This window comes from Coenobita brevimanus, chromosome 94 (assembly GCF_032717465.1).
Source record: "Coenobita brevimanus isolate Jiangsu-jjx chromosome 94, ASM3271746v2, whole genome shotgun sequence".
Classification (NCBI taxonomy): domain Eukaryota; kingdom Metazoa; phylum Arthropoda; class Malacostraca; order Decapoda; family Coenobitidae; genus Coenobita; species Coenobita brevimanus.
In genome coordinates, this window is record NC_137047.1 from 31,883,428 (window position 1) to 31,897,632 (window position 14,205).

The 14,205-nt window shown below is 43.6% G+C and overlaps 1 protein-coding gene across 1 annotated transcript in view; it reads right to left on the bottom strand.

Moving 5' to 3' along the window:
- alpha-Man-Ia (alpha-Mannosidase class I a) overlaps positions 1-14,205 on the bottom strand; it is a 217,792-nt gene that overhangs the window by 126,900 nt on the left and 76,687 nt on the right. Inside the window, exon 4 of the mRNA XM_080282748.1 lies at positions 2,880-3,093. Within this exon, the coding sequence (XP_080138874.1) occupies positions 2,880-3,093 (214 nt within the window). The remainder of the gene's footprint in view (positions 1-2,879; positions 3,094-14,205) is intronic.

Sequence of the window (14,205 nt, forward strand, 5' to 3'; positions counted from 1 at the left end):
AAGAAACCCTGAATTATAGACCAGTGTTCCTGACCAGCATGGTCAGAAAATTGTGCGAGAGAATCCTGAAAGACAGATGGATAAAATATCTGGAAGAGATGAATATTTTGGCTGAAAGTCAGTTTGGATTCAGAAGTGGAAGGTCATGTGTTTCCAACCTGTTGAGCTTTTACTCAGGAGCGATTGACATGCTACAGGAGAGAGACGGTTGGGTGGATTGTGTGTATTTAGATTTGGAGAAGGCTTTCAACAAGGTACCCCATAAGAGAGACTAACGTGAAAATCAGAGCATATATGAGGACTCAAGAGAAACCTCCTGGAATGGATAAGAGACTTTTTGAGAGACAGACAAATGAGGACAGGATGTCTGGATGGAGGGAAGTAACAAGTGGAGTCCCACAGGGCTCAGTGTTTGCGTCAGTAATGTTCCTAATTTACATAAATGATATGGTAGATGGAGTGAACAGTTATGCAAGTCTGTTTGCTGATGATGCAAGGATCTTGAGGAATGTAGAGGTTGAGGAGGATTGTAAAATGCTGCAGGGGGATCTGGATAGGATACATGATTGGAGCTGGATGTGGGAAATGAAATTCAACGCAAAAAGAAAATGTAAAATATTGGAAATGAGTAAAAGTACGAAGAGGCCATCACTGAATTATTTGATGGGTAATGAACCAATCACAAAAGTGAGAGAAGAGAAAGATTTGGGAGTGCTGGTCCACAATAGTTTGTCACCTGAAAAACATATTAACAAGACAATTAGAGAGACGTATAAACTTTTGACTAACATAAGAGTAGCATTTCATTAAATGGATGAGGAGATGATGAAAAAATTGATAGCTGCCATGATCAGCCCCAGGTCAGAATATGCAGCAATAGTGTGGTCCCCGCACAAAAAGAAAGATATAAACAAGATTGAGAGAATACAAAGAACGGCAACCAAGATGGTCCCCAGTCTTGCAGATCTGTCGTACAGAGAGAGGCTGCAAAAACTGGATTTGCCTTCCTTGGAGGAAAGGAGAGAGAGGGGCGACATGACTGCAGTGTTGATGACCATGATGGGAGTAGATAAAACTGACAGAGAAGATCTGTTTGTATGGTATAAGAGAGTAACAAGAGGACACGAATTGAAACTGAAAAAGCCAAGCTGCTTGAAGGATACCAAGAAATATAGTTTTCCTTATAGATGCATAGGCCTGTGGAATAGCCTGGACAAAGAGATCATCCAGTCTAAAAACTTAAACAAGTTTAAAGCAAAATCTGACCTATTGAGCAACAGAGACGGGACCCCACGAGCATAACTCAATTCCCGTATATCACAATTAGGTAAATACAGTCGTATTACTCGGGTGCTGGAGGTTCATTGGGAGCGATCGGACAAGCACGAGGCTTTGACCATTCAGCACAGGAGTGGACGGACATTTTAGCTCTGGTTGTGGGTTACAGACTACTTCCCGCTCACAGCTTGAGCCCAGCAGCCATGATGCCGAATGTCTGAACATGTCGGCTCGCTGGCCAAAGTTCTCCGGGACTTTTATGTCCGGATAATAGCAAGTAAAATCGGACAATGGTTTAACAGAGCTACGGTCCAGCATCCGGTAATGAACACTACATAAAAATATGTCGAGACTGTCAAGTGTGAAAAGACTGATCATACTGGTGAGTCTATCGAGTGTGTGGAAGGGTTTTGTTACTTGGGGGACATGTTATGTGCTGGAGGTGGGGCTGAACCTAGCTCTGTGGTTAGAGTAAAGAGGAGTTGAGGAAGTTCAAGGAGCTGTTGCCTCTCAGGACACTGAAAGGGCTCTCCCTCTGTGCTATGGAATCTTTGTATGAAGCATGTGTTAGGAGTGTAATGCTGTATGGGAGTGAGATGAGTAGTACAGGAAGAGGATTATTCATAGACTCTACCATACAGAAATGATAATGATTAGATGGATGTGTAGTGCATCCTTGAATACGAGGCCTGAGTGGACAAAGTTTACAGTGGAAGAGTTGAGGGGAAAGATGGGATTGGAGTGTATTTGTGTAATAGTATCATTATGAGGCGGGATTGATTGAGATGGCCTAGGCACGTGGAGAAGATGGAGGATGACAACTGGGCAATGAAGGTTAGAAGTGTGAACATCAGGAGTAGGGATGTAACAGGAAGACCAAAAAAGACCTAGGACAGGGTCAGTGTGACCTCGGGGATAAGGGACTGAATAAGGAGGCTGCCAGAGATCAAGTAGCGCAGCGAGCTGCCATAAGGTGACCAAGGCCGATACATGGAAGCATGTTTAAGCCTTAGAATCGAAATGATTTCCCCATACCTCACCAAGGGGATACACCCTGGTGAGGTGCTGTCTGCAACAAGGGGGCACCAGGTCTGTAAGAAGCATATTTATTGTACTGGACCTGTAGGACAGCCCCACAGAAGCACTGCTTACCTGTGGTCGGCGGGTCTGCTAGGCCATACAGACCACGGTTAGGTGGCAACAACAACACCTTAATTATCCATCACTGAATTCTTTAATGTCCCATCAGGAGCACTGGGACCCAGGGCTATGCTACTTAGTCCAGACATTTAAGGCAGGTGGTCAATCATTTAGCTGAATGATATTATGGAAAAATAAATTCAAACCATACCTTGGATGTAAACCATTATAAGCCACATCCAGCTGAAGCAACTTAACTCACCAGACCACCAGTCATCCAACTGAAGAAACCGTTCCTAACTTACCACTTAACATAGAAACTTATTTCTTGGACTACAAGAAGCCATTCAGCTGGTCATTCATTGTAAGTAACCTGGGCACTACATTAAATCAGCGGAGGGTGGATGCCCTTCCCTATTAGTCACTCTGTAAAGCAACAAAACCAACAGCACAGTACATACGTTGGCCCCACTTGCCGGTCTTGGGGTTCATGTAGTTGGGGTAGAGTCCATCAGGTCTCTCTGCCTTCCTGATGACATCCCTAATTCTGTTGACTTTTTCTCTGAACACAGGATCACCAGAAATGTCAGACAGGTAGGCAAACTCTAGATGCAGTGTTCCAAACTCTGATAGGATGCTTGACCCCCCACTGGCCCAAGCATAATTTTTGGCAATCTGGAAAAAAAAAAAAAAAAAAAAATGCACGGAATTAAGGGAATACATCAAGAAGATATGTATAAGAGGCATGTCTACCACCTTTGCTATGATACTATATTTTTTATCTCCATTCTTGCTATCACCACATGATCTCATTAAATGAAACCACTCATAGAAAGGGTTAGAAACAATCTCTATTAACCCCTTCCAAACCTGCAAGTCAAGGAAGCTAAGGAAATGACAAAGGATTGAAATGAATGAATGAAGTACAATCATGGACAAAGAAACCTGGACACTCAGGGGCTGAGCTGATAGTTTCTTTTTCCTTTTCGATTTTTCCACTAAATCTTCGTCAATATGAACCGTACCCCCCCATGCCCTTCCTTCCCTCACCTCCTCTTCGTCCTAGCCATATGACCCGGGAAGGCTGGTCATTCCCAGGGGACAAGTGGACACTCCTCACCTCTCTCTCTCTCTCTCTCTCTCTCAATCCCTGAAATAGTAATCCCTCCACTATCTGACATAATAGAGCCAAAGGCATGTCCAGAAAATGGTCCTGTCCGGACTGTGGGCACCAGCCTCCTGGACTTGTACTTATGGATCCTAACTCAGAAAAACACTTATACAACTCCCTCTGGACATGCATAACACCTATTGAAGACCCAAATCACACCAATAAGGGACATAAAAGACTGAAATAAATGCAAAAGAAGCATAAAATGAGGATTTTGAGGTAGGTTTATACAATATTAAACATTCTGGGTACTTACAAGTCCCTGGCTCCTGGACTGGTAGTTATGGACCCTAACCTAGCCTAACTCAGAAAAACACCTCCCTATTGCACATGCATAGCATCGAAGACACTACATATTCACACCAATAAGGGACATAAAAGAGTGAAACGAGGTGTTTGAGGTAAGTATAGTATGAAAAATACAGTAGAGTACAGTATGAAACATTCTGCCTACTTACAGCAAGTCCATGGCCATCTCAATGAATAACCGCCTCCTCTCAGACTCTGACAGTAAGAAGGATTTCCTGAAGTACTTGCAGTACACTGTTCATGAAGTCTTCCACTTAACTTAGTCATTCGCACTCAGAAGTCCATTCTCTTCACACTGCGCACTCTTGTCTTACTAATGCTCCATTGTAACTTAATAAGTGTGGCACTCTGCACTTTAAGTCTTTCCACACATAAAACCAATTTCAAAACAAATCACAAGATCATTTACATTAAATTTAGTCAAAAAATGTTGTCTTTTCACTTAAACTTCTAATTTCTTAACAATACTGTATGCACTGTTTATCTTTCACTGCACAACACTAAATTCCCATGTGGTCTAGTGGAGAAGTTCTTGCCATTTAATCACTGTCAGAGTCTGAGAGTAGCACAGGGAGGTGACCTAGGGGTGCGTCGCTGGGTCATGGTGATGGCGTACCCACTGCAGACGACTCGGAAGATAGATGCAATCTCACGTCGACTGGTGACTCCACCGTGGCTGATGTGCTGGACTGTGGCTCAGAACATGAGAGCCTGTCTTGGGGAGGCAACAGAGTGGAGCCAGGGCTGGGCACAGCAGGGGTCACGGGCCTGAAAAAGCTGTCAATCGTTGACTGATGCAAGGAACGACGATTCTGACGATTTATGATGCGCTGCCTGAAAGCACGCACTTCCTCCACAAGTCCCAAGGGCCCCATCTCCCTGTCGCAGTTCGGGTGTTCCAGGTAGTCCAGAATGAACTCTAGGTGTTCCCGGAGTGTGCTCAGCTTGGGGATGGCTGGAGCTGTGTCATGCTGAGAGGAGTCCGCATCATCATCGCCGTCCTCGTCGGAATCTTCAAGCTGGGTACTGACACCTGCAACTGAAGATGAGATCTCAGTATCAGACAGGGTCTGATACCCAGGATTGCCCTCGTCGTCATCTAACCACTCACGTACTTTGTCCACATCAACATCGTCGCCCTGCGCACATAGACGTGCATGGAAGTCATCCACGTTGAAACCTAGGAAATCGTACTCCACATCTGTTCCGAGAAGCAGAAGAGACCAACCATTTTCTAGAGTCTTGACAGGGATTTCCTTCCATGCACTGGCCCAGTTGTAAATGGCAGACGATGTTGTAGCGGTGAAAGTTTTCCAAAGTCCACTGGCCTCGCATGTCCTCTCCCTCCCTGCACTCGTCCTCGTCCTCGAGAACAACCATCACCTCGTCCAGGAACTGCCATCAGTATTGGCGCTTCGTTGCCACAATCACTCCTTGGTCCATTGATTGTATGAGAGCAGTAGTATTAGGTGGCAGAAACATGCACCTAATGCGGCCATTCTCAGCCACCAAGTCCTTGTCGCACGGGTGGGCAGGTGCATTGTCGAGGAGAAGGAGGGCCTTTACCTGGTCGCGTGGGATTCCCAGTTTCTCTCTCTGGTAATGTATGACCTCCTTGACGAAATGGCAGTGGAACCTGTCTTTGAAGATCTGGGCTGTGAACCATGCCTTCAAGGAATGGTACCAGACGACAGGAAGGACATCCATCACCCCATGAAGACACCGAGGCTGCTTTGCATGGCCAACAATAACGGGCTTAAGCCAGTGCATGCTGTTAGCATTGGCACAACACAAAGCAGACAGCCGTTGCTTGGAGAGCTTGCGGCCAGGTACACGCTTCTCCGTCTCCTCGGCTAGAGTGTTCGTAGGCAAAGAGCAATACAATAAACCTGTTTCGTCAGCATTGTAGACTTAACCGAGAGTGAGGCCCTCCCTGTCGATCAAGCCCTTCACCTTGTGCCGAAACTCCTCTGCTCCATCCTCGTTAGCGTCCAAAGCTTCGCCACGAGACTTATGGTTGGTAAGGCCATGCCGTATAAAAGCGAAGTGCCAACCCTCGGATGCCTTGAAGTCTAGGGTGTCGTGATGCCCTGCGAACTTCTCAGCAGCAGCCTTCAGCTCCGTCCCATGTACCATCACACCAGCAGCACATTGCTGTCGATACCAAATCAACATGGAGCGGTCGACCGCAGCAAACTTGGGAGTATACATCATCTTCCTCTCCACGTTGCGTTTGCTTTTTGACAAGAAGTCAGCCGTGTACTGCATGAATTTGTCTTGGGATCTCTTAATATCAAACAAAGTACAGTACCCTCGCATCCAACACGGTAATATTGTCATGCATGGGTCACGTGTTGGACCAAAAACGTGTTGGACAAACAACAGAGCTTATGGGGAAAAATGAATTATGTCAGCAACCCTAGGAAAAGTCACCCTAAATACCTACCATATACCTATACATATATTGGTACTATTGTAATTATAATAAATGGTACTGTGCTATGAATGATAACTAACCTTTTAGGATAGTGTTGGTGGGCTTGCTGGGAATGGAAGGTGGTATCCAAGGCTGTAGGTAGTCCTACTGGGTCCCCGGAGGATGGCTGCTGGCGTCACTAGCGGGTAATGGCTGTTGCTCCTCCTCAACCTCCCTCATAAATCCTTCGAAATCACACTCAGAATCACTATCTTCGTCCACAGCCATGGAAGGTCTTGCTTCTGCCTGTCCTAGCACTCTGTAATCCTCGGCAAAGGGCATGATTCTCACATTGTTGCCAGAGCCCCGTCTCGTGACTGTGGAAAGTGATCGCTGTCGCTGACTCAGTAGAGAATAAGGAGAAGCAACTTTGCTCATAAACTGGTACACACGCCGATGAGAAAGGTTTAAAAACGATTGATATTTATTCTAAAATATTAATATGTATTCTGTGTCAGGTTAAATGTAGTACGATACATTCTCTGTCGAGTCGCCTGGGTTTTGGTCACACTGTTTTGCCCGTTGTATCCTCAGCAGGAATCCATCCAGATGAATTCCAAAAGCCCATGGTATCGTCGGCAATTTTACCACGTTACCATTCCGATTTACCATCGTATCCTCGGCAAACCTGGTATGAAGTGCCGTGTGATAGCCTTCGGCTGCCAGGATCTTGTCTTGGTTTTTTATTATGGTCCTCACGTTGGCTTCATTCATGTCGTAGGCCTTGGCAATGTCAACTTTCCTCTCCCCTTTCTTCTTCCTCTCGATGCTTTCTAGCTTGGTGGCCTGAGGGAGGTGCCGACGCTTCTTGGGGTTCTCAGAAGGCTTCCTAGGCATCGTGAGCAGGGTAAAATGCAGTAACAAGGGCAGAAAATGCAGCAAGAAAAAAGCACCTTCCAATGCGAATTATGCGACTGAGTGGCGCGGTGGTGGGAGAAATTTAAACAAAACATCACGTGACAGCAGAAGCGTTTTTAATTAGGCGGCATCACGATCACGTCACGATAGCGGGCGGGGAAGGCTACTTGATCAGAAGTTTTCATTGGCTATCATCATCATGGGAATGTCCAGAATGACCGTGTTGGACCGGGGGTGATTGTGCTAGAGGTGAACTCTGCGAATTTCGCCCACTTCTCGGAGCTCTGTGCATGTTATGCTAACACACTCGTGTTGCAGTAATTAAATCGTATTAAATAATACTAATTATTTGCTCTCCGTGCTGGACGTGAATCGTGCTGGACTAACGCGTGTTGGACGCGAGGGTACTGTAGATCAGGCCAGGTTGAACTCACGGAGGATGCGTGACGAAGACCATCCCGCATCTACTTTCTCCAATATCTCCCACTTCTTCTCCAGAGTCAATACCACTCTCTTCCTCTTCTCAGGCGGCAGGGCCATCATCACATACACAAAGGAGAGGCACGACAGCAGCAGGAGTGCCTGCAGCAGGTAAGGCACCACCACAAAAGCGAGCACGTGGGCAGCCATGACGACGAGCATTCACTCACGACAAGAGACAGGCGGAAAGTGGGGAGGATGAAGGGCGCTCTAGCAGACGTCGGAGGAATGATGCACCACAACAAAGCTGTCCCGCGTTGCGCGCGCCAAGTTCAAATTACGGGCGGGAAACCCCCCCCCCCATTTTTTACGGTTTTCGGACCATTTTGGGAATATTGGATCCCAGGACGATTATGTCCGGTAAGTGGGGATGTCTGGAAAGTGCGCGTCTGGAAAGTAGAGGGATTACTGTATTTTTATATATATATATATATATATATATTCAGTAATCCCTCCAATATCCGATGTAATAGAGCCAAAGGCATGTCCGGATAGTGATCCTGTCCGGATATTGGGCCCCAGCCTCCTGGACTTGTACTTATGGATCCTAACTCAGAAAAACACCTATACATCTCCCTCTCGACAAGCATTGCACCTATTTAAGACCCAAATCACACCAATAAGGGACATAAAAGACTGAAATAAATGCAAAAGAACCATCAAATGAGGTTTTAGAGGTGAGTTTATACAATATTAAACATTCTGGGTACTTACAAGTCCCTGGCTCATGGACTGGTTTGAACCGCCAGTTTGCAGTCCACAGTTAATCCTCTGCACTCTAAATTCTAATTTCTTAACACAGCACAACACTGTAAATTCCTGTGTGTTCTAGTGGCGAGGTATTGCAGTTTATTCACTGTTTATTCACAAAAAACAAGCACCTGTGGCTTGCACTGCTATGAGCATCTGCTCTCAATCGGAGTTAGGCTGTGACTGTTGATGATGGCGGGGTAACAGAGTTGCCAGATCGCAACGGCCACATTACCAATCTCCTCAACTTTCATTACCAAATTTAACTTTTCATTACCAAATTCGTAAAGCTAGCATTTATTCTTCACTAATTATATATACAAGTGGAAATACATGTAATCACTCTCCTTATAATTAACACCATGTTGATTATTTTCACGCTATGTACAGTAGGGTAGCAGATTAATCAGAGAGAGCAAAATCCACCATCTCCATCCTGTGTATCTTCATACATGTGAAAAATCCATTTGGTGATGCATTATTCTGATTCATTACCAAACGAATTTTTCATTACCAAATTGGCCCACACTTGGTAATGAAAAATACCAAATGGCAACCCTGACAGGGGAGGGGGGAGGGGGGAGGAAGGAAGGGGTGAAGGGACCATGGTGTAACAGCTGTTCGACGCCAGGTGCCAATTTCAAATTACAGGTGGGAAAAAAGTCAGATTTTTTCTGAACTTTTTGCGGTTTTTGCCCCAGTTTGGGAATATTGGATCCCCGGACGATTATGTCCGGTTAGTGGGGATGTTCGGTTACTGGGCGTTCAGATATTAGAGGGATTATATATATATATATATATATATATATATATATATATATATATATATATATTTACAGTAGAACCTCTCTTATTCATTCGGACTATATGGGGGGGAAGGGTTGTCTGAATTAGCAGATTGTCCGGACCATCAGGGTAATCTCCAGTTCATACCAAAAACTATCTACATATGGTATGTTTGTTAATTATTAACATATGTGGCACATGTCAACCCTACTTAACTGCAAAAGATGAAAGGATACTAAAATAACCAAACTAATCATGTACGACAGTTTTGTATTGCATAATTTACAGGTAAGGCCATGACAAGAAACTAGCCTACATTTTAAATTGTAGTAAGTGACTAAGGCCCGTGTAGGCAAAAAAATAAATTAATTAATTGTAATATTTGGAATAAAAATAAAACTTATGTAGGCAAAAAATACATTGTCATCTTTAGCCTATTGATAATGCCCATATGGGCAAGAAGCTAATGTTTGATGTACAAGTAAAGCACATTAAGTACAAAAAATAACCTACAGTAATCATTAAACACTGCAGAATATTCTGACCCATTTTTGTGTAAGCAAGCTCTTGTGGCGTAAAAAAAAAAAAAAAGTGTGTAGTGTGGTGTGGAACAACTACGGGTAGCCACAGTTGCCTTGTGCTCACAATTGTCCTCAGCAGTTTATATAAATTATGATCGTACAGTACTAGTGTTCGAAGCCAGAGTTACCATCCCTCATAGCTACCTTTTGACATATCCATAGCAAGGAACTGTTAGGCAGTCATGAAAAAATAATGCATTATGACATCCACTTGCGGTGCACTGATGCACCGTTGTCTTGAGGAGTGTGGGGTTGCTATGACAACCACGCAAACGCCTGACTTTGTACTGTTGCTCACACGTTTCTGCAATTTGTTTTACATTCATGTTGCTAGAAAGAAATACCGCATGCCCATCAAAATACAGTATGTTAAAATCTATTGAAACCAATATTTGTCACGTCGAGTAATCATCCCTAATGAAGTCTTGTGATGAAAAATTACAAAAAACTGTGCTGTGGTAGCATCGGGTGGCTGGTGGTGTAGTGTGGTGAGACTTTGGAGCATCCATCCATTACACAAGGCCAAACATCTGTTGACTGCACTGACCCCTCCATAATTTATAAAATGACAACAGCACTGTACTCACATAAAATCGGGCAACAGACTACAATATGCAGTACAGGACCTGCGAAGACAACAAAATGAATAGTAAAATAACAGCCCTCAGTGCGTAATCTCAACTTGTCCCTCAAAGTGGGGAGTGAGGTGCAGTTGACCTTTATAATCATGATGCTATAAATAATTAAAAATAAAATAAATTACTCAGAAATAAACTGATATGGGTATTAATTGATTCTGGTTACTTACTAGTTATGTGTTAAGTGGAGGGTTGAGGCTCTGTAGAAGCAGACCGTGATGAAGGACGTGGGTTGAAGAAGTTATCAATCTTCGTTTGTGTCTTCCTATTCCACTGCTCCTTAATTACTATATCTCGTAGAGTCCTCATATGCTCGTAGTAAGGTTTCATGTTGCTGTAAGGGCAGTGATCGAGGAATTTCACTAGCCAATCCATGTGTTCCTGGGCTTGTGACAACGGTAATTTTTCAGGGAGATCATCATCATCACTGTTATCATCAGGGCTATCAACATTATCAGCTCCTACAACACTGTCTGCAATTTCTTTATCTGTTAGGTTTTGGCATCCAGGATCATCACCATCTTCATCCATCCATTCATCCACATCCACGAGGGTTAAGGTCTCTCCAGCAGTCAACAGAGTTTTATGATAATCCTGAGGCTGGAATCCTTCGAAGTCAAATTCAACATCGTCTGAATACAGCAACTGTTTCCACGCATTCGATACAGTAGTGGTTTTCAATTCTCTGCAAGCCTTTGCCCAGTTAAATATCATGGACTTAAGGTTGTAATTTCTAAGATTTTCGAGTGTCCTCTTGCCCCTTGTGTCATCAAATCTGTCCTCACTCGATTCCAACACCACCATTAGTTCCTCCAAAAACTTTCTTTTGTAAAGTCTCTTACAGGCCACGATGATACCTTGGTCCATAGGTTGAATAAGAGAGGTTGCATTAGGTGGCAGAGCAAGACACCTAATTTTTCCATCTCTGCTACACAGTTTTTCAATGTTCGAGTGTGATGGGGCATTATCAAGAAGTAGTAATGCCTTAACATTTTCTGCAGGAATTTTAAGCACCTCTGTTTGATATTTTCTTACCTCAGGATCAAAACGATGGTAAAACCAGTCTGATGTTATCTCCCCAGTAAACCATGCATTTGCACTGCTGTAATAATGCACTGGGAGCTCATGCATGATATCTTTGATATATCGAGGTTGATTTGCCAACAAAGACAGGCTTGAGTATGTGGCTGCCGTCGGCATTTGTGCATACGAGTGCTGATACTCTCTCCTTCCTTAATTTTCTCCCAGGGCTTTTGGCTTCATTCACTGATGCTGGGTATTTTCTGGCAAGGATCTCCAGAATATACCAGTTTCGTCTGCATTATAAACCTGACAGATGTAAATCTGAACTATCAATGATGCCATTCAGTTTTTTTTGGAACGATTCCACAGCTGCAGCATCAGCACTCAGGGATTCTCCACACACCTTCTTGTTCCTTATATTATGTCGTTTCCTAAATCTCCATAACCATCCACAGCTAGCTTTGAAATTGTTATGACCAAGATGTTTGGCAAGCCTTTCTGCTGCAGATTGGAGTTCAATTCCTTTCACTACCACTCCGCATGATCGCTGCTGTATGTACCATTTATAAACAGCCTCCTCTAGATTCTTGTCCAATGGCATTTTTAGAGTTTTTCTTTTATTTTCACCACAGTCACTGTTTGTAACATCAAATTTTAAAGCAAACTGTCTAATTTTATCTTTGTTTTTCTTGATGTCCGACACAGTTTGTTTGCCAATACCAAACTCATTCACGAGTTTTCCAGGAGGAACACCAGCCTCTAGTTTATCCAGTATTTTCACTTTATCTGCAATACTTAGTGTTACATGCTTCCTTTTAACACCTTTATTCACTGCAGAAGCTACACTTGCATTAAGGGGCATGGTAAGGAGGATTAACTTTTGAAATACAGCGTAAAAATATAAATGGTTGGTGAACTAGTTGATGGAACGAATGCTGGCGTGTGTTTAAACAGGAGCCCATGTTGCGACCTAGCGTGGTCCGAGACTAAATGAATGACGATCGCTTTCCGCGCCGATACTGAAAATGACTTTAGAATTACTTTCAAAAAATTTTTGGAGCTTATTATTTTTAAATTTTGTCCGAATTAACAGAAATCCGGATCAAAGGGGTCCGGACCAAAGAGGTTCTACTGTATATATATATATATACAGTAATCACTCCAATATCCGACATAATAGAGCCATAGGTAGGTCCGGATATTGGTTCTGTCCGGATATTGGGCCCCAGCTTATGGACTTGTACTTATGGACCCAAACTCAGAGAACACCTATACAACTCCCTCTGGACATGCATAGCACCTATTTAAGACCCAAATCACACCAATAAGGCACATAAATGACTGAAATAAATGCAAAAGAAACATAAAATGAGGGTTTAGAAGTAGGTTCATACATTAATAAACATTCTGGTGACTGGCTCCTGGACTGGTACTTATGGACCCTAACCTAGCCTAACTCAGAAAAACACCTTCCTACTGCACATGCCTAGCTCCTAACACCCTATTCACACCAATAAAGGACATTAAAGAGTGAAATGAGGTAAGTATAGTATGGAAAAAAAGTAATGTATGAAACATTCTTATGTCCGGATAGTGGGGATGTTCGGATATTGGGCATCCGGATATTAGAGTGATTACTGTATATATACAGTACTTTCGCGTCCAACACGCGTTTGTCCAGCACGATTCGCGTCCAGCACGGAGAGCAAAAAATTAGTACGATTTAATACAATTTAAGTACTGTAAAACGGGTGCGTAAGCATAACACGGATGGAGCTCCAAGATGTGGGCGAAATCAGCAGAGTTCGCCTCTAGCACGATCACCTCTGGTCCAACACGGTCATACTGGACGTTCCGGTGATGCTGAGAACCAATCAAAACTTCCGATCAAGTAGCCTCCCTCGTCCACTATCGTGACGTGATCGTGATGTCGCCCAATGAAAAACGCTTCTGCTCTCACATGGTTTTGTTTAAATTTCTCCTGCCACAACGTCACTCAGTCACATAATTCGCATTGGATGGTGCTTTTTTCTTGCTGCATTTTCTGCCCTTGCTACTGCATTTTACTCAGCTCATGATGCCTAGGAAGCCTTCTGAGAACCCCAAGAAGTGGCGGCACCTCCCTCAGGCCACCAAGCTAGAATTCATCGAGAGGCAGAAGAAAGGGGAGAGGAATTTCGAAGGATTTATGAGGGAGGTTGAGGAGGAGCAGCAGCCATTACCCACTAGTGATGCCAGCAGCCATCCTCCGGGGACCCAGTAGGACTACCTACAGCCTTGGATACCACCTTCCATTCCCAGCAAGCCCACCAACACTATCCTAAAAGGTTAGTTATCATTCATAATACAGTACCATTCATTATAATTACAGCAGTACTAATATATGTATAGGTATATAGTAGGTATATAAGGTGACTTTTCCTAGGGTTGCAGACATAATTCATTTTTCCCCATAAGCTCTGTTGTTTGTCCAACACGTTTTTGGTCCAACACGGGACCCATGCATGACAATATTACCATGTTGGACGCGAGGGTACTGTATATATACAGTATATATATATATATATATATATATATATATATATATATATATATATATGTATATACAGTAATCCCTCCAATATCTGACGTAATAGAGCCATAGGCATGTCCGGATAGTGGTCCTGTCTGGATATTGGGCCCCAGCCTTCTGGACTTGTACTTGTGGACCCTAAC